General features: G+C 46.6%; 1 protein-coding gene across 1 annotated transcript in view; it reads right to left on the minus strand.

The window, feature by feature from the left end:
• The window catches only part of slc35a1 (solute carrier family 35 member A1), a 42,585-nt gene that overhangs the window by 12,994 nt on the left and 5,061 nt on the right, over positions 1 to 24,530 (minus strand). Inside the window, exons 2-7 of the mRNA XM_085997653.1 lie at positions 16,812 to 16,989; positions 14,735 to 14,894; positions 13,166 to 13,318; positions 5,111 to 5,177; positions 3,290 to 3,466; positions 1,442 to 1,576 (exon numbers count right to left, since the gene is read on the minus strand). Of these exons, the coding sequence (XP_085853779.1) occupies positions 1,442 to 1,576; positions 3,290 to 3,466; positions 5,111 to 5,177; positions 13,166 to 13,318; positions 14,735 to 14,894; positions 16,812 to 16,989 (870 nt within the window). The remainder of the gene's footprint in view (positions 1 to 1,441; positions 1,577 to 3,289; positions 3,467 to 5,110; positions 5,178 to 13,165; positions 13,319 to 14,734; positions 14,895 to 16,811; positions 16,990 to 24,530) is intronic.

The following is a 24,530-nucleotide window of genomic DNA, read 5'->3' on the forward strand; positions in this document are numbered from 1 at the left end:
ACATGGGATTGGGGGCAAGGTATTGACTTGGATAGAGAACTGGTTGGCAGACAGAAAGCAAAGAGTTGGAATAAACGGCTCTTTTTCCGAGTGGCAGACAGTGACTAGTGGGGTACCGCAGGGATCAGTCCTAGGACCCCAGCTATTCACAATATATATTAATGATCTAGACGAGGGAACTAGTTGTAATATCTCCAAGTTTGCAGATGACACAAGGCTGGGTGGGCGTGTGTGCTGTGAGGAGGATGTCATGAAACTCCAGTACGATTTGGACAGGTTGGGTGACTGAGCAGAAGCATGGCAGATGCAATATAACGTGGATAAATGCGAGGTTATCCACTTTGGTGTCAAAAACAGGAAGGCAGATTATCTAAATGGCAATAGATTGGGAGAAGGGGAAGTGCAACGAGACCTGAGTGTCCTTGTGCACCAGTCGCTGAAGGCAAGCATGCAGGTGGTTAAGAAGGCAAATGGTATGTTGGCCTTCATAGCAAGAGGGTTCAAGTATAGGAACAAGGATGTCTTGCTGCAGTTGTACAGGGCCTTGGTGAGACCACATCTTGAGTATTGTGTGCAGTTTTGGTCGCCTTATCTGAATTAGGATGTTATTGCCATGGAGGGAGTTCAGCGAAGATTCACCAGGCTGATACCTGGGATGGCAGGAATGATGTACGAGGAGAGGTTGGGTCGATTGGGCTTATACTCGCTGGAGTTCAGAAGAATGAGAGGGGATCTCATTGAAACTTATAAAATTCTAACAGGACTAGACAGACTAGATGCAGGAAGGATGTTCCCGATGGTCGGGGAGTCCAGAACCAGGGGTCACAGTCTAAAGATAAGGGGTAAGCCATTTAGGACAGAGATGAGGAGGAATTTCTTCACCCAGAGAGTGGTGAACCTGTGCAATTCTCTGCCACAGAGGGCGGTGGAGGCCAATTCATTAAATATATTCAAGAAGGAGTTGGATATATTTCTTAAGGCTAAAGGGATCAAGGGATATGGGGAGAAAGCAGGGACAGGGTACTGAATTTGGATGATTAGCCATGATCTCGTTAAAATGGCGGAGCAGGCTCGAGGGGCCGAATGGCCTAATCCTGCTCCTATCTTCTATGTATCTATGTATGAAAATTGCTTCCAATCAGCACTTGAGTGCTAAACCGGCAGGTGTCTGTTTTAGCACCTCCAGGAAAATTCAAATTATGGTAATCAGCAATTAGGACCAAAATTGTATGCTAAAGCCAGACTTTCAAACAGGCGTGTCTTATTAGCACAGCACCTATGTAGTGCCTGTTTTTACCCTTTCACCAAAATAACCCTCACTGTGTAGCTGCGCTCATGTAAACAAATCCTACTCACTTGTGAAGCCTAGCACATCCTTACACCGATAAGGCATGGCGTCATTCCAACAGTAACAGCCAAAGTAGTGAACTTTAATACTTACTTATCTGCAAGCCAAACAGCAATACAGATGCGACTGTGGAAATGACAATTGCTGCTGCAGCTGAAAATCCCTTCATGATGTTATCAGTGTATTTCACAACAATGGAAGTATACAGGCCTCCAAGACTGGCTAATACTGTGGAGATGAAAGAAAAGGTGTCTCAACAAAAGTGATCCACCATTATACGCAGTTAACTGGAAGAGTTACCAAACAGTTTTAGTCTAGGTTTAAATAATTAAAAAAAAATTAAAACTCAGAATGTGGCCGACACTGACAAAGACTACATTTATTGCCCATTTCAGGTTGCCGTGGGAAGATGGTTGGGAGGCCTTCTCCTTGAACCACTGTAGTCCTTGTGCTGATGATGCTCCCACAATGGTGTTAGCTAGGTATGGCCAGGATTTTTACCCAACCATAATGAAGCAACAGTGGTATATGTCCAAGTCAGAGTGATGTGTGGCTTGGAGGGGAACTTGATTTGCCCCATGATCTTGCTGCTCTTGTCCTGATTGGTGGTAGAAGCCATGGGGCTGGGTGATGCTGTCGAAGTAAGCTTGCAAGTTGCTGCAGTGTATTCCGTAGATAATACACATTACAGTGCACTGGTGGGGGTTGGGCGGTGAATACTGAATCCAGTGGCAGGGGCGCAAATCAAGTGGAATGCTGTGTTACACAGTTTAGATGCACTTTTACATTACTGGAGTGCAGATATGTAGTTTTTCCATTCATTTACTACAGTTCACAGCGTAAACCAGTAAACTGACAGCGTCACCGATCCATGAAGATGTGGTTCGATAAAGGCTGTATCATTTGCATCCTAGGCACACTGGGCGCTAGGAACACATTCATTCCCCCCTGGCAGTGGTGGAAAGAGGTTTAAAATTTAAAGGGCCACAGCAACAATTGACTGCATATGATAAGGCATTTAAAAAAAAAATCAAAACCTCTCCTGGGCAGCCAGTGAAACCACCGGCTAACACTGCACTGTGCTAAGCCTCCAAGAGCTCCCACAACCATTTCCCAATCCCAGCCCAGGCAGGCCTCCCAACAGAGGCAGGAATCGGCATCCAAATTATTTAAATCACATTGGCCCCCAGAAAATTGGCCTAGATTGGAGTGGGCAGAACATCTGTCCCACTGAAGATGCACTGGGATTCTACCAAAGAGGAAAATTCCACATCTCAAGATTCTCTTTGCCCTGTTTATGGCCTTATCTATTTGCACTGCTGTCTTTAAAGACTTGCGGGACTGCACACGAACTGTTCCTTTACTCCATTTAAAATCTTACCATTGAACGATATTTCGTTTTTCCAAATGTATTACTTTATATTTTTCTACATTAAACTATACCTGCCACTCATCTAGCCCATCTATATCTACCTGCAGTCTTTCATAAATTTGCTTTGCTTTTCCAAAATGGAGATTAGGTACATCAGTGGAGAGTTTCACCATAGCATTAATTACTGCTTTTTTAAATCCAATTATACACAAGATCCCTCAGCCATAACTACTCGGTTTTCTACCTGGTCTTATCAGTTTTCGTTGTACAGGGGAGATCATGTCCTTATGTGGAATACAAGGGGAGGGCATGGGAGAGCGACAGACAAAAGTCACCTTTCCAAAAGGATACAAAATCCTGAAAGTATAAAAAGGACCTTAGAATAAGCTTAATCAGCCTTAAATGGCCTATGAATGCAACATTTTCTCATTTATTCAGCGCATGGGGAACAGTTTAATGTCTAGAGTTCTCAGAGAGTCCTAATTTTATCATTTATATTTTTAAAAAATATGTAAGAAAACTCTTGCACTTATATAGGCCCACTTCATTATGAAGATAATGATACTCACATACAACAAACCAGACCCAGTGGGTGTATCCAAAGAAAAAGCCCTTCTCCATCACTTGGGCACCGTCACTCACACAAACTCCAATTGCAGTTACCACAATGCCAGAGATATACATCTGTATGTTCCGTACCCAGAGAGAGGTATCAGAACTTTTTAAAACCTTCTCAAAGTAAACACCTACAATTGGGAAAAATGAAAATGATTAGACTCTCACTGTCAGATACTAATATACCAGATCAGTCAGCATCTAAAAGGTCTAACCACTTTCAACCTAGGGTTACACTTTTACACATTACACCTGGAGTGACATGGAGCTCAGCTCCAGCCCAACATCAGCAGCCCTGCCATGTCGTGGGAGACAATAGGCTTAAAAAAAATTGTAATATGCCCTTTGTGCACTATATTCCCTGATGTCCAGTAAGTTGAATGTCGTTCACTACTTTTGGCAATTCTTTATATAACCTGACAAACCACTAACTTCTGGAACACTTCCAATGCCCGTGCCACAGCTGTTTTCACTTTCCATTGTTGTAAAGTCCTTCAATGGACTACTGCGCTGTCTCAGACTGTGCTCTGCACGCCCGCAAGGCACAAAGTCTCCAGATTGGCATCGGTCAATTTAGCCCCAGCTAGTTCTGTAATATTCAATCTACATGGGCTCTCTTGCTCGTTTGTCTGCACGCTTGAGAAAATTGCATGCAGGGAATCCTCTGCCCTTTCGGCATTTCCAGCAGAAATCTCCACTGCTAAATGAGAATCACCTGCAACATCTTCTCTTCCCGCTCCCGCATCGTTACCTCTGGTGTCCCCCAAGGATCTATCCTTGGCCCCCTCCTATTTCTCATCTACACGTTGCCCCTTGGTGACATCATCCGAAAACACAGCATCAGTTTCCACATGTACGCTGACGACACCCAGCTCTACCTCACTACCACTTCTCTCAAACCCTCCACTGTCTTCAAATTGTCAGACTGCTAGTCCAACATCCAGTTCTGGATGAGCAGATATTTACTCCAATTAAATATCGGGAAGATCAAAGCCATTGTTTTCGTTCCCCACCACAAACTCCGTTCCCTAGCCACTGACTCCATCCCTCTCCCTAACATCTGTCTGAGGCTGAACCACACTGTTCGCAACCTTGGTGTCGTATTTGACCCTGAAATGACCTCCCGACCACATATCCGCAGCATGATTAAGACTGCCTATTTCCACCTCTGTAACATCGCCTGTCTCCGCCCTTGCCTCAGCTCATCCACTGCTGAAACCTTTTGGTCACCTGCCCTAATTTCTCTTTATGTGGCTCGGTGTCAAATTTTTTGTCTTTTAATACTCCTGTGAAGCACCTTGGGACGTTGTACTACGTTAAAGGCGCTATATAAATACTTCTTGTTGTTGTAACTTGTTACTGCCCCTTGTTTGTATTGTGACAGCCTTTGCTCCTGCACAACACAATCAATATCTGTCACAATTCGCTGTGTTGAAGCTACCTTTGCCAGATTTAAGTTAACTATACAAAATATCTCTGGTTGAAGATTTAAATTGTTATCCAATAATGCATCTCATTAAAATGTTTCCATAACTTGAACCACAAATTCAGCCATCCAATAGCAACAGTTTAGCATTATTTTAGCTAAGGGTAATCTTCCTGTATTCTTACAGCTAGGCCTCCAATTTACACTTGGGGAAGAATCACCTATTCTAATCAAGATTTAACATAGCAATGCAATACGCACAACCAAAAAACAACTTCTATATTTGGCATGATATCACCAAATGGGAAGGAGAAGGTGCTTTGTTAAATATCAGGTTACTTCAACTTACCAGCAAATCCAGAACACAACACAGCAATGGCTAGGGCAACAAATCCCAAAAGTGGATTCTGTTCAACCTGCAATATCAGAGTAAACATGCTGTAAAGATTGACCCTCTTATTGTAAGTGAATAATACAAGGCTACTTTGTGGATCATATCAGCAATACTCAGCAGAGTACTTTAGCAAAGTTAGTTTGACTTTTGGGTGTGAAAAACAGAAACGCATACAAGTATTTTTTTTTTAAAACACCTTCACATCATCAATTATCTTTTCAGTCGCTTTTGCTTATTCAGAAGTTATGATTGGACTCACTTAATTCAATCAATACAACTTACCTTTGCATAATAATACAAAATAAATAAAGAGGAATAAGGTGCATAAAAGAGTAAGAGTGTTGGATAGTACTAGAGAAGAAAGTAGGACCATATTAGATAGGAGCAGACTAAGAAAGACTATGAAAAATTCAAATATGGGTTTAGAATGCATGTACATAAATGCACAAAGTCTGGTGAATAAGGTTGGTGAGCTACAAGCACAATTAGCCATGTGGCAATATGATGTTGTGGCAATAACAGAAACGTGGCTTAAAAACAGTGAGGACTGGGCACTTAATATTGAAGGGTACAAGGTGTTCAGAAAAGATAGGGAAGGCAAAAAGGGAGGTGGGGTGGCAGTGCTGATTAAGGAAGACATTGTAGTGTTGGAAAGGGAGGATGTTCTTGAGGGGACAAGGACAGAATCCATTTGGTTAGAGTTGAGGAGCAAAAAGGGTATGATCACGCAATTGGGGGTATACTATCGGCCTCCAAATAGTGAGAGGGAGGTATAGGAGCAAATCTGCAGGGAAATCACAGAGATATGCAAGAGCTATTGAGTGGTGATATTGGGGGACTTTAATTACCCAAATATCGATTGGGATAATGCTAGGGTAAAGGGAAAGGAGGGGGAGGAATTTCTGAAATGTGTTCAGGAGAATTTCCTTGACCAATATGTTCTTGGTCCAACTAGGAAGGAGGCATTGCTGGATCTGGTGCTGGGGAATGAGGTGGGCCAGGTCGACCAAGTGTCTGTGGGAGAACACTTGGGTACGAGTGATCATCGTATCATAAGATTAGATTAGCAATGGAGAGGAGCAAGGAACAATCTAGAGTGGAACTTCTAAACTGGAATAAGGCTAACTTCAATGGGATGCGAAAGGATCTAGCCAGGGTAAAATGGAACCAAAGACTGAGAGGAAAAACAGTAACGGAGCAATGGGTGATCTTTAAGGAGGAGATGTTTCAAGTACAGGCTAGGTACATTCCAACCAAAGGGAAGGGTGAGGGAGCCAAAGCAAGGGCTCCTTGGATGACAAGGGAGATAGAGAAGATGATGAAACAAAAAATGGTGTATGATGCATGTCAGGTGAATTCTTCAAGTGAGAACCAGACCAAATACAATAAGTTGAGAGGGGAAGTGAAGATAAAAATAAGATTGGCAAAGAGAGAATATGAGAGTAGAATGGCGGTTAACATAAAAGGAAACCCAAAAATCTTCTACTGGCATGTAAACAGTAAGCAGGTCGTAAGAGGCGAGGTGGGGCCTATTAGAGACAAAGAAGGTGATATAGGCTTAGAGGCACAGGGCAAGGCTAGAATACTCAATGAGTACTTTGTATCGGTGTTTACTAAGGAGGTGGATGCTAACAAAATATTGGTAGAAGTGGAAAAGGTAAAAGCAATGAAAGGGGTGAAAATTGATACAGGATGTACTAGAAAGGCTGGGTATGCTTAGAGTGAACAAGTTGCCTAGTCCAGATGGCTTGCATCCCAGGTTGCTAAGGGAAGTGGGGGAGGAGATAGCGGAAGGGCTTGCCATAATTTTCCAATCTTCCCTAGATGCGGGGGAGGCGCCCAAGGATTGGAAATTGGAAAATGTGACACCATTGTTCAAGAAAGGGTGTAAGGGCAATCCTAGTAACTAGACCGGTCAGTTTAATATCAGTGGTGGGTGAAGTTTTAGAAACAATAATCAAGGAAAAATTAACGAGCACTTGGAGAGGTTTAAGCTAATTAAGGAGAGCCAACACGGATTTGTAAAAGGCAGATCGTGTTTGACTAATCTAATTGAATTTTTTGATGGAAGTAACAGGGAGGATTGATGAAGAGAATGCAATGGATGTTGTCTACATGAATTTTAGGAAGGTGTTTGACAAAGTACCGCATAGAATGCTGGTTAACAAAATTGAGGCTCACGGAATAGGTGGGTCAGAGGATAAAGAATTGGCTTAAGGACAGAAAACAGTGACTTGTGGTAAATGGCTGTTTTTCAGACTGGAGGATGGTAGACAGTGGTGTTCCCCAAGGGTCAGTGCTGGGGCCAGCTCTTTTGATATATATAACCTGGAGATTGGAATACAGAGTAGAATTTCTAAATTTGCCGATGACACCAAACTTGGAGGTGTTGCAAACAGTGAAGATAATACCAATCCACTGCAACAGGACATAGATAGGCTAGCAGAATGGGAAGATGGAATTTAATACGGAGAAGTGTGAGGTGATGTATTTTGGCAGAAGGAACAGGGAGAGGCAATATACACTTAATGGCACAGTTTTAAAGAGTGTGCAGGGACAGAGGGACCTGGAAGTTAATGTGCATAGCTCCCTGAAGGTGGCAGGACATAGAGAGTGGTTAGCAAAGCATATGGGATCTTGGGCTTCATAAAAATAGAGGTATTGAGTACAAAAGCAGAGAAGTTATGCTGAATCTTTATAAAGAGCTGGTTAGGCCACAACTGGAGTATTACGTCCAGTTCTGGTCACCACACTTTAGCAAGGATGTGAAGGCACTCGAGAGGGTGCAGAGGAGATTTACCAGAATGGTTCCGGGGATGGGAAATCTTAGCTACAAGGACAGGTTGGAGAAGCTGGATTTGTTTTCATTAGAGCAAAGGAGGTTGAGGGGTGATATGATAGAGGTGTACAAGATTATGACAGGTTTGGATAGGCTAGACAGAGAAAGTCTGTTCCCACTAGTTGATGGTACAAGGATTAGGGGACACAGATTTAAGGTTTTGGGCAAGAGATACAGGGGGGATGTGAGGAGAAACTTTTTACGCAGCGAGTGGTGAGGACCTGGAACTCGCTGCTGACGGAAGTGGTGGAAGCGGAGACACTCAATGTTTTCAAGGGGAGACTGGATAGGCATTTGAGGGAAATAAACTTGCATGGCTACGGGGATAGAGTAGGGGAGTGGGACTGACTGGATTGCTCTGCAGTGAGCCAGCGCGGACTTGATGGGCCAAATGGCCTCCTTCTGTGCCGTTATGACTATGACTCTACCCTTCCCCACATCAGTGGGTCGTCTTACTTGACTTAAGCATGATTCCTTCTAACTGCCCTCCAGCATTTCCAACCTCTGTGCAGCTATGGCACCAGATTGCCTTGCAGCATTCCGTTTTAAAATCTTGATTGACTGCCCATGTCTGTGTTTTATCTTCCTCTGTTCAGTTGGAAGGGAAGGCCTCCAGACATTGTGCTGAGTGCCTGAGACCAACAACATCCCAACATAGTGGGCATGAGGTATTTATTGATTACTGAGACAAGCTAAATGAATTGCTTATTATTTACAGTCTATGAGAAAACAACAATCATAAGAACATAAGAAATAGGAGCAGGAGCAGGCCAATCGGCCCCTCGAGCCTGCTCCGCCATTCAATAAGATCATGGCTGATCTGATCCTAACCTCAAATCTACTACCACTCTCCATCCCACCCGAACCCATGTGATCTCCCGGGAGAGTCGAAAAACCAGATAAAAACCCAATGGCCAATTTGGGAGAAAAAATCTGGGAAATTCCTCTCCGACCCATCTAGGCAATCGAAACTCGTCCAGGAGATCACTCTGTCCCTGTATTTCCTACAGTACTTACCTTCTGTAAAAGATGATCTCCACCCCAGCCAGGAACAGGCCCAATTTACTCTTGAAGGACTCCTAGCTGGCAGCCTGTTCCCGAGGTCTCCACTAATCCCTGTGAATAGAACCATCTCCTGAAATCTAACGCAGAATTAGAACACAAGTAGTAGGAGCAGGACCAGGCTACACGGCCCCTGGGCCCGCTCCGCCACCCACAGGACCATGACCGATCCGAACCTAGACTCATGTCCGATTTCCTGCCCGCTCCCCGTAACCCCTAATTCCCTTTACTTCTAGGAAACTGTCTATTTCTGTTTTAAATTTATTTAATGATGTAGCTTCCACAGCTTTCTGGGGCAGCAAATTCCACAGACCTACTGCCCTCTGAGTGAAGAAGTTTCTCCTCATCTCAGTTTTGAAAGAGCAGCCCCTTATTCTAAGATTATGCCCCCTAGTTCTAGTTTCACCCATCATTGGGAACATCCTCACCACATCCACCCGATCAAGCCCCTTCACAATCTTTTATGTGTCAATAAGATCGCCTCTCATTCTTCTGAACTCCAATGAGTAGAGTCCCAATCTACTCAACCTCTCGCCATATGTCCACCCCCTCATCCCCGGGATTAACCGAGTGAACCTTCTTTGTACTGCCTCGAGAGCAAGTATGTCTTTTCTTAAGTATGGACACCAAAACTGTATGCAGTATTCCAGGTGCGGTCTCACCAATACCTTGTACAACTGCAGCAATACTTCCGTTTTTATATTCTATCCCCCTAGCAATAAAAGCCAACATTCCATTGGCCTTCTTGATCACTTGCTGCACACTAACTTTTTGAGTTTCGTGCACCAAGACCCCCAGATCCTTTTGTACTGCAGTACTTTCCAGTTTCTTGCCATTAAGATAATAGCTTGCTCTATGATTTTTCCTGCCAAAGTGCATAACCTCACACTTTCCAGTATTGTATTCCATCTGCCAAATCTCTGCCCACTTACTTAGCCTGTTTATGTCCCTTTGCAGGTGTTTTATGTCCTCCTCACTCACTACTTTCCCTCCCATCTTTGTGTAAGATTCGAAATTTTCATTAATAACCACGCAGTAAATTAGGGTTAATAAGACAGTTTTATTGACCAAAAGATGCTTGTACAGAGAAACCTTTGATAAAAGGGCACACAAAATGGCCGCCGGACCTCATGACCAGTTTCTGGGACCATTTGAATTTCTGTTACTGCAAGTCAGACAGGCTTGTGGATTGAGGACATTAAGCCCGCGAAAACCAGTTTTGGGAAACCGAAACTCAGGGAACTGAGCATACATATTAATTAGATTATAGGTACAGGGCAGATTTGGGTAGCAGGATGAGGCCCATCAAGAAATGGGCGGACAATTGAATGAACACTTTAACCCATTTACTGTACAAAGAAAAGCCGTTTAACAGCCATCAAGGGCAATCTCCAGACCGATCAATATACAAACCAAGTTACGGTGACAAAGCAAAGACATTATCGGCCCAGGAAGGCCAGTTAAGCTATCACCGGCTCCCGTTATGAAGACAAAACACCCCTGCAGAGAATTCTGCCCGCCAAAAATATTACAAAGACAGGACTATGATTTGGCGGGAGATAAGAATGTCCCAAAAAGGTATAACTGTGGATTGAAAGGTCCATCAGTAGCTTCACTTCGGTTTTTCATTTCTTCAACGCTTCGGAACTTCTGCGGGACGCTTCACTTCACGATTCACTACGCTTCACTTGTAGTACACTTCTTCAGGACGATTCGTAGCTTCGGAACTTCTACGACTCTTCGGTTAAGGCAGCACTTCGGTTTCGGAACGTGGTCGGTGTTTGGCCAGGCAAGGCTCGGCCACGACGGGAAGCTGACGAGGGTGGCCCGGGTACTTTTGTCGGGAGATCATCGACGACCCAGGCCGAAGGAGAAGACACCCTCGGGGAAAATGACGATCCAGGCCGGAGATAAAAGGACACTCCGGGCCCAGCACTCCAGTGCCTCAACAGCCCATCGGTAACGGTAACACAGGTGCATTCAGTGCTTCAACACCACGCCGGTAACGGATTCATCAGTGGCGAGCGCTCACCAAGGCTGTATCGGCAGCCTCATCGCGGGAGAACCAAGAGGAAAACAAGCTGCGCCAGAAGTTTCCAAATCCACGTGACGACGGAAAGCTGTGCCAAAAGGCTGCGAACCCCTTTTCGCAATTCTGAAAGTGGTGAGCATCATCCCGAGTTCCTCAAGTCGAAACTTAGTTAGGTCTAGGGGAGGGGGTTAAGGGTAGTTGTAATGTGTTACCCCTTTTACGATGTGCCGTGTGTTCCCCATTTCCATAGAGTTAAGTTTACAGATGTGTGCATGCTTGTAGTAGCTTTAATCTGTGCTTATGACATGTATTTTATAATGCTGCAAACTGTTTAATAAAAGCATCCATTTCGTGCTATTCAACCTGGTCTATTGAGTTTTCTCTGCACTACAGTTCCCTGCACCTAAGTCCAAGGTCTAGAACCGTAGGGAAGAGTGGGTCGAACCACTCAAGGGTAATTATTGCAAGAAGCCTGGCAGGAGACCAGAGCAAGCAAGAGAAACCCCCTACATTTGTATCATCTGCAAACTTTGATATGTTACACTCGGTCCCCTCCTCCAAATCGTTAATATAGATTGTAAAGAGTTGGGGACCCAGCACTAACCCCTGCGGAACACCACTAGTTACTGATTGCCAGTCTGAGAATGAACCATTTATCCCAACTCTCTGCTTTCTGTTAGATAAGCAATCCTCCACCCATGCCAGAGCATTACCCCCAATCCCGTGATTTTTTATCTTGAGCAATAATCTTTTGTGTGGCACCTTGTCAAATGCCTTTTGGAAGTCTAAATACACTACGTCCACTGGTTTCCCTTTATCCACCCTGTATGTTACATCCTCAAAGAACTCAAGCAAATTTGTCAAACATGACTTCCCCTTCATAAAACCATGCTGACTTTGTCCTATTAAATTATGTTTATCCAAATGTCCCGTTACTGTCTCCTTAATAATGGACTCCAAAATTTTACCAACCACAGATGTTAGGCTAACTGGTCTATAGTTTCCAGCCTTCTGCCTACTACCCTTTTTAAATAAGGGTGTTACATTAACAGTTTTCCAATCTGCTGGGACCTTTGCTGAGTCCAGGGAGTTTTGGAAAATTATTACCAATGCATCCACAATCCCTACTGCCACTTCCCTCAAGACCCTAGGATGTAAGCCATCAGGTCCAGGGGATTTATCCGCCTTGAGTCCCATTATTTTAATCGAGTACCAATTTCTTAGTGATTTTAATCGTATTTAGCTCCTCCCCCCCATAGCCCCCTGTTTGTACAGTGTTGGGATATTCTTAGTGTCATCTACCGTAAAGACTGAAACAAAATATTTGTTCAGCGTTTTCGCCATCTCCATGTTTTCCACCATTAATTTCCCGGTCTCATCCTCTAAGGGACCAACATTTACTTTAGCCACCCTTTTTCTTTTTATATAACTATAGAAACTCTTGCTATCTATAATCAAAACTAGCTCAATTAACATCTTAATTACCGATCATCGGAGCCTTTAAAAAAAAAAAAATTCCATGAATTCACTGTGCTTTAAAACACAACATTCCAAATCTGTGAAAAAATGATGCTAGAAAAGGCCAAAATGCAACACCTTTCCTTTTCTGAGAACAGTGACTTGTTGCTAAAGTAGGTGTCCACAAGCATCAGCATGTTTCCCAGTATCACACTCAAAAGGTTGTTCTTAACGTGAGCGTCAACAATTAGACAACTCTAATTCTGTCCTCATCCGACATTCACACACATACTTTCAGCAATGGTTATTGGATATTACTCCACTCATGATGATAAAAGCAGATCTTAAGCATCATAAGTATATAAAGTAAATCAATGCTGCTGTGGCACAGTTGACTGGCTTGTAACAAACACTACTAAAGTGGAGCTTTTGTACAAAAGCAACTAAAGACATTTGCCAAACAACTGCCTTGTTGTGTGAAAATGTTGACAGATTGATTTTGATGGAATTGAAAACTTTTATTCTGCAAGAGGTTAAATTACATAGAATACACAGCACAGAAACAGGCCATTCGGCCCAACCAGCCATTTGAGCCACCTTTCAAACTGCAATTACTTACTTGCACCTTTGTAGTTTCCAGAGGCCTCCATTGGACTAACGCTACCCCAGCACATAGCATAAACACAGAGGCCCACTGCAGCTTGCTGAGTGAGCGGTTCAGCATAAGGACTGTGCATAGTGCTGTGCAGGGGATCTTTAGTTGGTAGGTCACCTTAAAAAAAAATTAAGTACAAAAATAATTAAAAACAGAAGCTTTACTCTTCTTTCTAATTCGTCTAGCTGGAAAACTATGGTGTGCTAAATTATTTGGGTGATTAACTATGCTAACAATTATTTTTAGAGACACATTAAATTGCCGTTATTAAGTAAGCAATTTTTGCTTTAACAAGGATTCTCTTAGGCCGATAATGCAATGCTCCGTATTATTGGTTGCGGAGGCCAGAGGCCCAAGACGTGCCTGGCGTGGCCGGCCGGCCGAGTGGAATTAGGAGCCTGCACGTAAACTGGGCACAAGACCCATTGTGGCCACAAAAATATTTAAATTAGGGGGCCATTCCATTATTTGATTGGACACCTGCATCCATTCCCAAACTAGCGCTGAAGATGAGGGCTAGTAAAGAATTTTTTTTTTTTGCCTGCGTGGCCTTTCCCTGGGGCCACCCAGCTTGGCTCTTCTTCTGCACTTCGACTTCACAATGTCAAAGTGTGCCACCACCGCCATCGCCCTGCCCTCCTCACCAGAAATCAAATGCCGACATTCCACTCCCAAACTTTTGGCCCCAACCCCCCCGGCACTTCCAGCACGTTATTTGCTATGCACCAGGGGCAACAGAAAAATACTTAAAACCAGCAGACCTCACATTATTGTCCGAGGACTGGACTCCTCACTCAGGCATGATTAAACAGACATTGGTCACGCTCGAGGACCTTGCCCAAGTATCCACCCATCATATGTGAGCCTTGACAGCAAGTGTCAGCAGGCTACCCGTCTGCAGGGAGCATCACAACCAAGCCAGATCTCACATTACACTTCAAGTAGGGGTTGCCAGATAGCAAACAGGAGCAAGAGCCCTGGCTTCTTTTCCCCGTTCCAATGCAGGGATGCGGAGGCTAACCGCAGCGCCCTTGCCGAAATTAGTTTTCATCTGCTCTGTGTCATTGCTGTTAAAAATCCCCTTTATTTGAGGCCCGGTGCTGTCAATGTGCCATGCCTTCAATTCCACCAAGCAAGTCTCCAATCTCTGCTGAGCACAGGCAGGGACCTCTTTACGGGGTGGAAAAAAAGACAGAAAAAGAGTTCAAGCCACTTCTCAGGCATCTCCGACTAGCCACCTCAAGACCCAAATGCAAACCACTTACTCAGCCAGTGGCAATGAATCGTAGAAATTTACAGCACAGAATGAGGCCATTTGGTCCAAAGCATCAATGCTGCCTCTCTGAAAGAGCTATCCACTTAGCCCCATTCTTCTATACGTTCCCCATACCCTTCTATTTTTCAATGCATTAAATAGTAATTAATCATATTTTTCAACAAAAAAAATGTTGCATACACCACCCACCCCCACAGGGCTGTAACACAAACAGTTTGATAAAGACTTCATGATCAAAGTACCCAGATATTCATTACCTGATACACTGCTGCATCCAAATTACTAAGTGCCACAAAAGCCATATTGTTCTGAACAGCGTACACTAAAGATGGGACACTGAGCTTCAACAATTCTCTGGGACTCCTTAGTACATGCTCATGCAACGCTGACAGCATCCTAATCAAACTCCCTGTGTCCCTTAGGAAGAAAAGAATAAAAGTAATACAGCATGTTAAATCATCGCAAATAACTGAAAACGGTGCTGGCTGAGGCTTTCTGGCCCCGTCCCTGCAGACCTGGGGTAAATGGGGCTAGAAATGTGACTTGGAGGATGTGCTCTGCTGTACCCCTACCTCCCATTTCCAGAGGCCAGTCCCAAAGGCATGAGATGCACCACCCTTATGGGCACCTGCAAATCACAGGACACCGAAGGAAAGGCCTCGTATTTGCTCAGTTTGAACGGTAAATGCTACGGCTGACATTTGGGAGTTAGGGTCCAACATTCAAAGGTCGACAGAGGCGGCTTCAATAAAATGGAGGCGACTCAGAGGGTGGCCACACAGGCCTCATCAGCAAAAGTAGACATTTGCAGGCAAAGACATTTTCCTTCAGGCAGCCCAGGCACAGGCTGGCCCTGGAGGCCAACCCTAGCAAGCCGAGGCCCCAGTCTGGCGTGACTCCTGGTGAATGCCAACTCCCACTTACTAATTACCCTAGGGAAGGATGGAAATCCCAGCCTGCCACAGAGTTGCCCACCCAAAGTCCAGGCCACTGTGATTCATATACTGTATGTTGGCCAAGTGCAAGAGAATTATAAATAGAGCCATGAAGTGGGCACATGTGCCTGATGCTCCACATGTGAACATTCACTGCAGTCACTTGTAATTACTTCCAGTATTTTGTTCCATGACTGGAAACTGCAATAAATCAGCCAAAAATCTCAAGAACTGCTAAGAATTAGCATCTTACAGGAAACTTTCGTTTATCCGGAGGTTAAATGTCCGGAAAGCTCGATCTACCGGCAAAATTCAGGAGTCGGTTCAGATAATTTCTTTTCTTTTCGTTGCTTCTTTTCTCCAGTCCTGGCTCTGCAAGCGTCTCTGTAGCTAAGCAACAGCTTCAGCTAGACGCTTGCAAGCTGCGCCGACTGTTTTGAAGCTGTTGCTAAGCAACAGGGTTTGTTGCTTCACACGGAGCTCGTATGTTTTAACATTAGCGCTGGTTTTTACAGCAGTTTTGATCTAACGGCACCAGCTCGGTCCTGCGGTGCCGGATAGCAGAAAGTTTCCTGTAAATATCCCCAAATTACCTTGACTCCCTAAAGCAGTTCTTCTGGCCTTGAATTATGGAAGCACACATAGCATGTGATGTATCAATACCTAAATACGGACTGCAGCAAAATGTATTCTGAAAATAAGTGGCCTTCAAGTCAACAGGTCTTTAGCCACCTGGTCCAGCACAGACCATGCACTACAGAAGAATTAGTGACCACGTGGCATACAATGTTAATATAGCATTTGGCTCAGCTTATATCACTCTGACCAAGTCTAGAAGGTTGTGAGTTCAAGCACCACTCCGGGCCGTCAGCACATAAACTAGACTGACCCTCCAGTGCAACAGTGAAGGAATACTGTGCATTATGTACAGTGTTAAACCGCTTGCCTGTTCCAGTGGTTCATGGAGGATGTCAAAGATCCCATGGCACTACCCAAAGAGCAGGGAATTCTCCCAATATCCCAGGCTACATTCCTCCCCTAACCATTGCCAAAAACAAGTCATTAATTTCATTGCGGTTTGTGGAATCTTCCTGTGTGCAACAACCTTGCCACATTTGCCTACGTAGTAACACTCACTGCATTTCGAAGTCACTTATTGCATGTGAAGCACTGAGATGGTTCCCAGAGCTGTAATAAGGTGCTTTATAAACACACATCTTTCTGTTTCATACCATCACAACACAACAAAGTAGGCTCTTCTACTGTAATGTTTAGAATGACAGTAAATATTCTACACAAGTGATATGCAACAAAAGCATTACTGACCTTTCTATTCACAGATCAGTATTAAAATGCAATAGATGTTGTGCAAATATGAGCTAGTAGACTTCACACATACCTTGTTAACATACCTAGACTCAGAAATAGTTTGATGACTTCGGTGATGCAAACAGCAGTGGTTGAAAAATACATCTCGGTTAAGAGGGTCCTTGTGTACCGCAATACCACGGTGTAGGTCGCAGCCACAAGTGTCATTACTGTCAAGCAGTACACTTTAAACAGTAAGCTGACATTCTCTGAAAGATAAAAGGAAAGAAGTCTAAAAAAGACACCTTTAACAGAACAACCTGTGAAACTTAAGCATGTTTGGAGTGCTAAATCATTGGGAGCTTTATTACTTTCCCCAGGATTGGAGACTTCTTAAATTGTTTAGCAACTGTTTTCATTATAGATAAAAGCTCACTGATCAATAGGATAGTTATTGCTTAAGACTGCTGCGCGACTCTAATTAATCCCTCGGTTGAGGCTAGTGCATCCACATGACTGGCAATTATTGCACGGCAAACCATTTAATGCTGGATATTGTAGACTATATAAGGTTCACAGCAGGAGATCTAACTAAAAAGTGCTGTAGCCTATGATAGCAATTTTTAGGAAATGTATTAATCAGCTATTCTTGAAAATTTGAGCGCAACAACACAAACTGTATTTACTTCACAGGGTTGCATTTCATTGGAAGAGCATTGTCTGAAGTTGACAGATTTCATTTTTCTTTTAATTTGTTAATTATTCCCAGCATTACGTTATCCCAATTCTTTAGTCCACCTGAAATCATAACTCTACTGTGTAAATCTCAGTGTCACGGTGCTCGCATTTTAAAAGTTAACAAAATAACACGGCACCGGTTCCAAGTCGTTTACAGTTTAAAGTTTATTTAAAGTTATTCAGTAAAATCTGAAACTAAAAAAACTGATATTTTGTGAATCAATTAGCAGATATTTCTGCAATAGTTATCCTTCAGTATAGACATCAGCACTCCCAATTACCACCACCAGATACTCTACACATTCCACATATTAAATGATGCATGGATGGTCCAGCAGTGCCTCAAATTTAGAATTCTTATTATTGTGTTCAAATTTCTCCAGGGCCTCGCCCTTCCCCATCTCTGTAACTTCCTCCAGCCCTACAATCCTCCGAGATCTTGGCGTCCTCCAATTCTGGCCTCTTGCACATCCCCGATTTTAACTGCTCCCTCACTGGCAGCCATGCCTTCAGCTGCCTAGGTCCGAAGCTCTAGAATTCCCTCCCTAAACTGCTCCGCCTCTCTACCTCTCTCAACTTCTTTAAGATGCTCCTTAAAACCTACCTCTTTGACCAAGCTTTTGGTCATCTGTCCTAATAACTCATGTGGCTCAGACAACGCTCCTGTGAAGCACCTTGGGATGTTTTACTATGTTAAAGGCGCTATATAAATACAAGTTGTTAGTGATTGAAAGTCATATTCTCATCTGAATTCTGGAGTTTTATGTTTTGGAGTAGCGTACAAAATAATGAATATAAAACTTTTGAAATCTGTCCCCACTCTGGACAAGCTGGGAGGAAACTAAAGCACAGACCTCAGTGAATCACTGCAGTCATTGGCCCGGAATTTGCGTTGAGAATAACGGTGAAGCAATCAACGCTTATCGTTATTATGCAGCAATTCGGACAGCAACTTCAGGAGTATGCACACGCGCAGTTAAACGCGGAAATACCGAAGTTGCGGTCTGATTTACTCTGCTCCTCCACAGGCTGTGCAATAACAGTACCTCGCTGATAGACTCCGCGCTGAAATCAATGTAATGGCGTGAAGTTGCTGTACTTGCGCACTAGTTACCTACTAAACACGGCAGAAAAAGTTAGAGCTAGCGCATTCAGGTTTAAGTGAATTTTTAACAGTGTGATAAACCTTAGTTACTGCCAAACAACCTCTCTGGCACTGAAAATGTAATTTTACAAGTGTGGAGTCTCATTCCTTCAGAATTTAATCCGTGTTGGTGATTTTTAAAAAAAAAATAAAAATTACATTTTTTTCAACTTTTTCTGCCTGTCTTTTACCTCTCTCCCTTAATTTTATCTTTCGTTCCCTCGCTTTATTTTGCTATCTCTACATGATTTGAATCTAATTTATAATTCCTGCTTTATACTTCCCAGTTTAGGCCCTTCGTGTCTCAGAGCGGATTCATCAATCTTCAGCAAGGTTGAAGAGCCTCGCTGTTGCTTGACCTGCTCACATATGCCACAGATCCTCTATAGAGGGTGCCATGCTGGATCAGATGCCCAGTGACAGCAAGTCTACGTTCAAAAGTCCGTGAAAACTCTGTGGGCAGCTGTCAGTGTAGTGAACAGAGAGTGCCGTTCCTTTACCGCTGACCGCAAAGTCCAGGCCAATGTATTACTTAGATTTAAATTGCCGAACCTCAAAAAAGTGGATATCCAGTTTTAAATATGGAGGTCTTGCGAGTTTTCTTTATATTTTGTTTAACGCAGGATTTGCAGTAATCACCATAGCTAGCAGCTCCTTAATCACAGCAAGCTTTACATTTTTTTGAAAGTTCTCTCCTACTAAAGGTATGTACCCTCCCCTGCCCCAGGCTGCCTCTCCTTTCTGGTTCCGGTTCCCTGCGGGACTACAAAAGGTAGATATGACGTGGGAAACCATTCATCCATTCAGCATTGTGACACCTATTATAAGTACCCCCATCTGTTTTGAAATAATTCGAAGGTTGTATTCCTCCTCTGCCCTAACCATTCCACATGGTGATCATTCTTGTTGCAGCTTTTCAATGCTGTTCACTTTTAGGAAATTCCCCTCTTAAAAATAAGTTTTTAAGGCTGAATCATCCAAGATTTTTTTGGCCCGCTCTTTTCTCATCAATCACTCCTCTGATGTTCGAGATCAGCCTTTGGCTCTCGACACTGCCTACAGAACTCAAATGTAGCTAAAAGTGGACATTGCACTCAAGGTGCAGTCTGGCCTGACACGGTACAGTTTTCACATGAGTTTCTCCAACTTTACCTTACTGTTTTGGCTATATTGTCCAGCATTCTATTTGCTTTGCTGCAAGTGCCTTGGGACGTTTTACTACGTTAAAGATGCCATATAAATGCAAGAAGTTGTTGTTGCTGCGAACATATTAAGCACTAAGTTAGGGGTACGGTAGCATAGCGGTTATGTTAATGAACTAGTAATCCAGAGAACCCGTCAGGTTCCACCACAGACCCAATTCACGTACGAACTGGGGTCAAGCAAGGTTGTGTCATCGCACCAACGCTCTTCTCGATCTTCCTAGCTGCAATGCTCCATCTCACCCTCAGTAAGCTCCCCACTGGAGTAGAGCTAATTTACAGAACAAACGGGAAACTGTTCAACCTCCATCGCCTCCAGTCCGGATCCAAGGTCGTCCCATCCTCTGTCGTCGAATTACAGTATGCAGACGACGCTTGCATCTGCGCTCACTCGGAGGTCGAACTCCAAACCATCGTCAACACCTTCACCAAAGCGTACGAGAGCATGGGCCATACACTAAACATCCATAAAACAAAGGTCCTCTACCAACCTGCCCCCGCTACACAGTACTGCCCCCCCCCCCCCCCGATTATCAAAATCCACGACAAGGCCTTGGACAACGTGGACCACTTTCCATACCTCGGGAGCCTACTGTCAACAACGGCAGACGTCGACGACGAAGTCCAACACCGCTTTCAGTGTGCCAGTGCAACCTTCGGTCGCCTAAGGAAGAGAGTGTTTGAAGACCAAGACCTCAAACCCAGCACTAAGCTCATGGTCTACAGAGCAGCAGTGATACCTGTGGTGTATGTAACCTGTTCCACCTTAAGAGAACTACCTTAAGAGATGTACTACTTTCTCTTGGCTGCTGTATACTGTAATACTGTAATACCGGTGGTGACCACACCGGTATGTAAGTGTTATGCAAGGATTTGCTGGGCAGTTTAGCCCTGACCTCCGAATAGTAAAGACCTGTGTGCTTTTCTGGCTGTCTCAAGCAGCAAGAGGAGAAGGAGCTGCCAAGGCAAGAGAGTGGAGAGTGGTGGTCTCCTGACCAGGTAGTGGAGGAGAACGTCAGATCACCACCTCCACCTCCTCCAACACCATCAACACAGCTGAGGTGCCTGGAGAGACAGGACAGAGGAGGAGGAGGAGAAAGGAGGCCTACATCAACATCAACCAGGGGAGAGGCCTTTCCTATTACTGCCTCCCCAAATTGGCCTCCACTTCAGGAGAGGGAGAGAGGGGAGAGAAACCAACTGTTTGGAAGGAGGGAAGAAACATCTTCCTGAGTATCTACAGGTGGGTGTTATTTGGGGCACTCTCCCAAGACTTTGTATTTTAGGTGGGGGGAGAAAAGAAGAAGCAAGGCCGGATCATCAAGGGGTGTAGTGTGTGTGTGTGTGTGTGTGTGTGTGTGTGTGTGTGTGTGTGTGTGTCTCTTGCTAAAAGCTAGGCCACACACACCACTAATTAGCATCCCTGCTATTGCCTGCCCTGGGAGAGCTGGAGCTGCCCAGGTGAAGTCCTTAATTTCATTTCATTTAATTGCATCGTTAAGACCTGTTGCAGGACTGAGCCTGGGCTTCTCCAGCTTTTCCAGGTGAAGACATCTTCTCCCCCTGCCAGAAGACCACCACCACCAAAGACTTTTAACTCCATCGGAGAGTGCACCCCTGCCAACACCCACCCACCATCCTGAGTGGCAACACTGCCCTTTGCGGCCTCCCTCCTTCCCACCCCCCCCCCTCTCTCTCTCTCTTTGGCTCTCTCTGCCTGTCTCTCTAAGGCACCTTAGTTTCATCTTTTTTATTAATTGCCTATTGAGCAGAGGGGAAGAGGGCCCCTCTCCCAATTTTAATCAATAGGGGGAGAGGTGTGTCCTCATTTTAATCAGCTCCCTCTGCTCAATAGAGGACAAAAAGATATATATATATTACCCGAGGCCATTAAAACCTTCAGGCCTGTGACTTGGGGTGAGTGTAGCCCTTAAAAAAGCACCCAAGAATGGCGACTACATCTTCGCCGGTGGCGGGGCAAGCCAAGACTTATGTGGGAGCGGCAGCCACAGCTGCCCCCGCTGCTTCTGCTGCCCCGTCACCATTTAGACTGATAACCAAAAAGCTTGGGGTGAAGAGCTACACTCACCCCACTATGACCATCGAGGCCTGCGTCAAAGCCATGGCTGGGGTTGTCGGCCCCTCAGCCATCGTTGCGGCCTCGAAAATGTATGGGAAGGCTGTGTTCTTCCTGGGGTTGGAGCGGGCGGTGTCCCTGGCTGTCACCAAGGGGCTCACCGTGGGCGGGACCTTCCTGCCGGTGGATCCTCTCGAGGCCACCGCGCAGAGGATCATCATTTCCAACGTCCCGCCCTATATTCCCGGTGAGCTCCTCCTTCCCTATTTGAGTCAACTTGGGGAGGTGAGGTCAGGGATCATGCCTATCCCGCTCGGCTTCCGGGAGGCCAGCCTTCGCCACGTCTTCTCCTTCCGGCACCAGCTGTTTATCCAGCTGGTGCGGGAGGAGGACACTGACGGGTCGTTCGTCGTCCTCCACGAGGGGACCGCCTACCGCGCCTTTTGGACGTCGGACGGTGCCACGCCTGCAAGGAGGTGGGGCACATTAGAAAGAACTGCCCCGCCTCCAAGGCCGCCAGATCGTCTGGCGTAGCCGAGGCTGGCGCCGCCGCCGCTCCTCTCCCCGGGTCTGGCCGCGCACCCCAAACAACTGATGCGCGGTCGTCGTCGTCGGAGGCCGATGCCATCAAGACCTCCGGCGGGGGGAGGGAGTGCGTCCGACCGGAAAGGCGGCGCGGGGAAAAAAGAAACACCTTGGGGTGGGTCCCCCCGCGGAGGGCGAGCCCCTGGACCTGGTGCCCCTGACACCCGCGCTCATTGTGGAGTTGGTCGGGGCAGACGCGAGCGGGAGGGGCCTCGTGCCCGAGCCTGTGGCCGCGACCGCCGCAGCGGTAACGCCAACACCTGCGGCCGGGCTCGGGCCCGAGGAACCCGACAAACCTGCTCCGCCGGAGGGAGCAGAGGAGGAGGCCCCTGTAGGCATGGAGGTCTCCCTCGCTCCCTCCGCGCTAAAAAGGCGCGACACCCTGGAAGAGGAGGAGAACCAGGAGGAGGAGGGTCCCTCCGAACAGGGGGAGTCGTCGCCCGCTGCGGGTGCTGCGCCCCCCCCCCCCACCGCTGTCACCATCACCGGCGATCGGCAGGGGTCGCCTGTCCCTCGGGAGGCTGAGGCAGATGTGTCTGTCCAGCACGTGCCTCCCGGGGATGGGGACGAGACCCTGCCCGTGGGGGGGGGGGGGGGGGGGGGGGGAGGTCGCGGAACAACCCGCGGCTGAAATAGACTATCTATCGGTGCCGTTACCCCTCGACGGGTCGGGTGGCCTGGGGTCTGGGTCGGGCGAGTTCGAAGAAAGTGAGCTCGCCCAAAGCGGCCCGGACATTTCCCAGGGGCTGCTCGACCTGGTCGAGGATTTAGCCAAAGACGCCCCATCTGCCGGGTCAGAGGCCGGTGACGCGGAAGAGGAAGGCCCTCTGACTGTGTCTCGGGCGCCGGACGTCCTGGGGGAGTTCGGATTTGTGTTCTCCCCGATTTCTCCTGTCGATCTGGCGTCTGAGGCGGAGGGGGGCTCCGAACCGCCGCCGCCGTCTTCTGGCCCGGCGCCCCCGGAGGAGCCCAGGGAGGATTCCTCCGCCACCGATCCTGGGGGTGGGATCCGGGCGGAGGCGGGGCCGGCTGTTGCGGCCGAGCCGTTCGCTGCGCGGTGGACGGGTCGGCCGCTGGTGACGACCCCCTGGAGGAGGATGGGGACTCGGTGATGGGCACGGAGGACGAGTCGGACTCCGGCGCCGACGAGGCGGTGGACGGCCTCGTGCCCCTTGCCGAGTCTCCCCTCATTCCCGTAAAGGAACTCCGGGATTTTATGGCCACGTGCCTGGGTCGGCGCGGGAAGGTCCGGCTGGCCCTCGACAGGTGGTCGGAGCTGGCGCTGCTCATTGTATCCGTCCGCGCCGCCGTTAAGATCATGGGCGCGGACGAGGGTGTGAACCCACTTGAGCTGCGTCGGCTCAGAACATTTCTCACTGGGCTGCTGAGGAGGTGGCGGCTGACTAGCGGCTGCGCTTCCTCCCCCAGTTAGTTGTAGGTAGAGGTTGCACTATGCTTCTGACATGAAGATAACCATAGCCAGCCTCAACATCAACGGCAGCGGGGAGGCGCGCCACAGATTCAATAACTTCTCGGTCCTTCGGGACGGGAAGTATGCGGTGTGCTTCCTGCAAGAAACCCACACCGTTCCGGGAGACGAAGCCACGTGGCTCCTGGAGTGGCAAGGAGGGGTCAGCATGAGTCACCTCTCTAATAATTCCAGCGGGGTGGCTATCTTGCTGGCCCCGCATTTTCAGCCGGAGATCTTGGGGGTCAAGGAGCACGTGCCGGGCCGCTTGCTCCAGGTCACTGTTCGCCTGGGGGGCGTGCCGCTCCATCTAGTGAACGTGTATGCCCCTCAGGCCGGTGCGCAAGTGCGCTTCTTTGAAGAAGTGTCCGCTCTTCTGGGCTCCATCGACGTGGGCGAGTGCGTCATCCTCGGGGGGGGATTTTAACTGTACCCTCGAGGCGAGGGACCGTACTGGTCCCCCGCGATGCCCGCCGGCGATGGAGAAGTTGAGGGACCTGGTCGGGTCCTTCGACTTGGTGGACGTCTGGCGAAATCTTCATCCCGACTCCAGCGCCTTCACTTACGTGAGGTCCGGAGGAGGGGGGTCCAGAATC

Source organism: Somniosus microcephalus, chromosome 9, assembly GCF_052327205.1.
Source record: "Somniosus microcephalus isolate GS21.2 chromosome 9, FLI_Smic_1.0, whole genome shotgun sequence".
Classification (NCBI taxonomy): domain Eukaryota; kingdom Metazoa; phylum Chordata; class Chondrichthyes; order Squaliformes; family Somniosidae; genus Somniosus; species Somniosus microcephalus.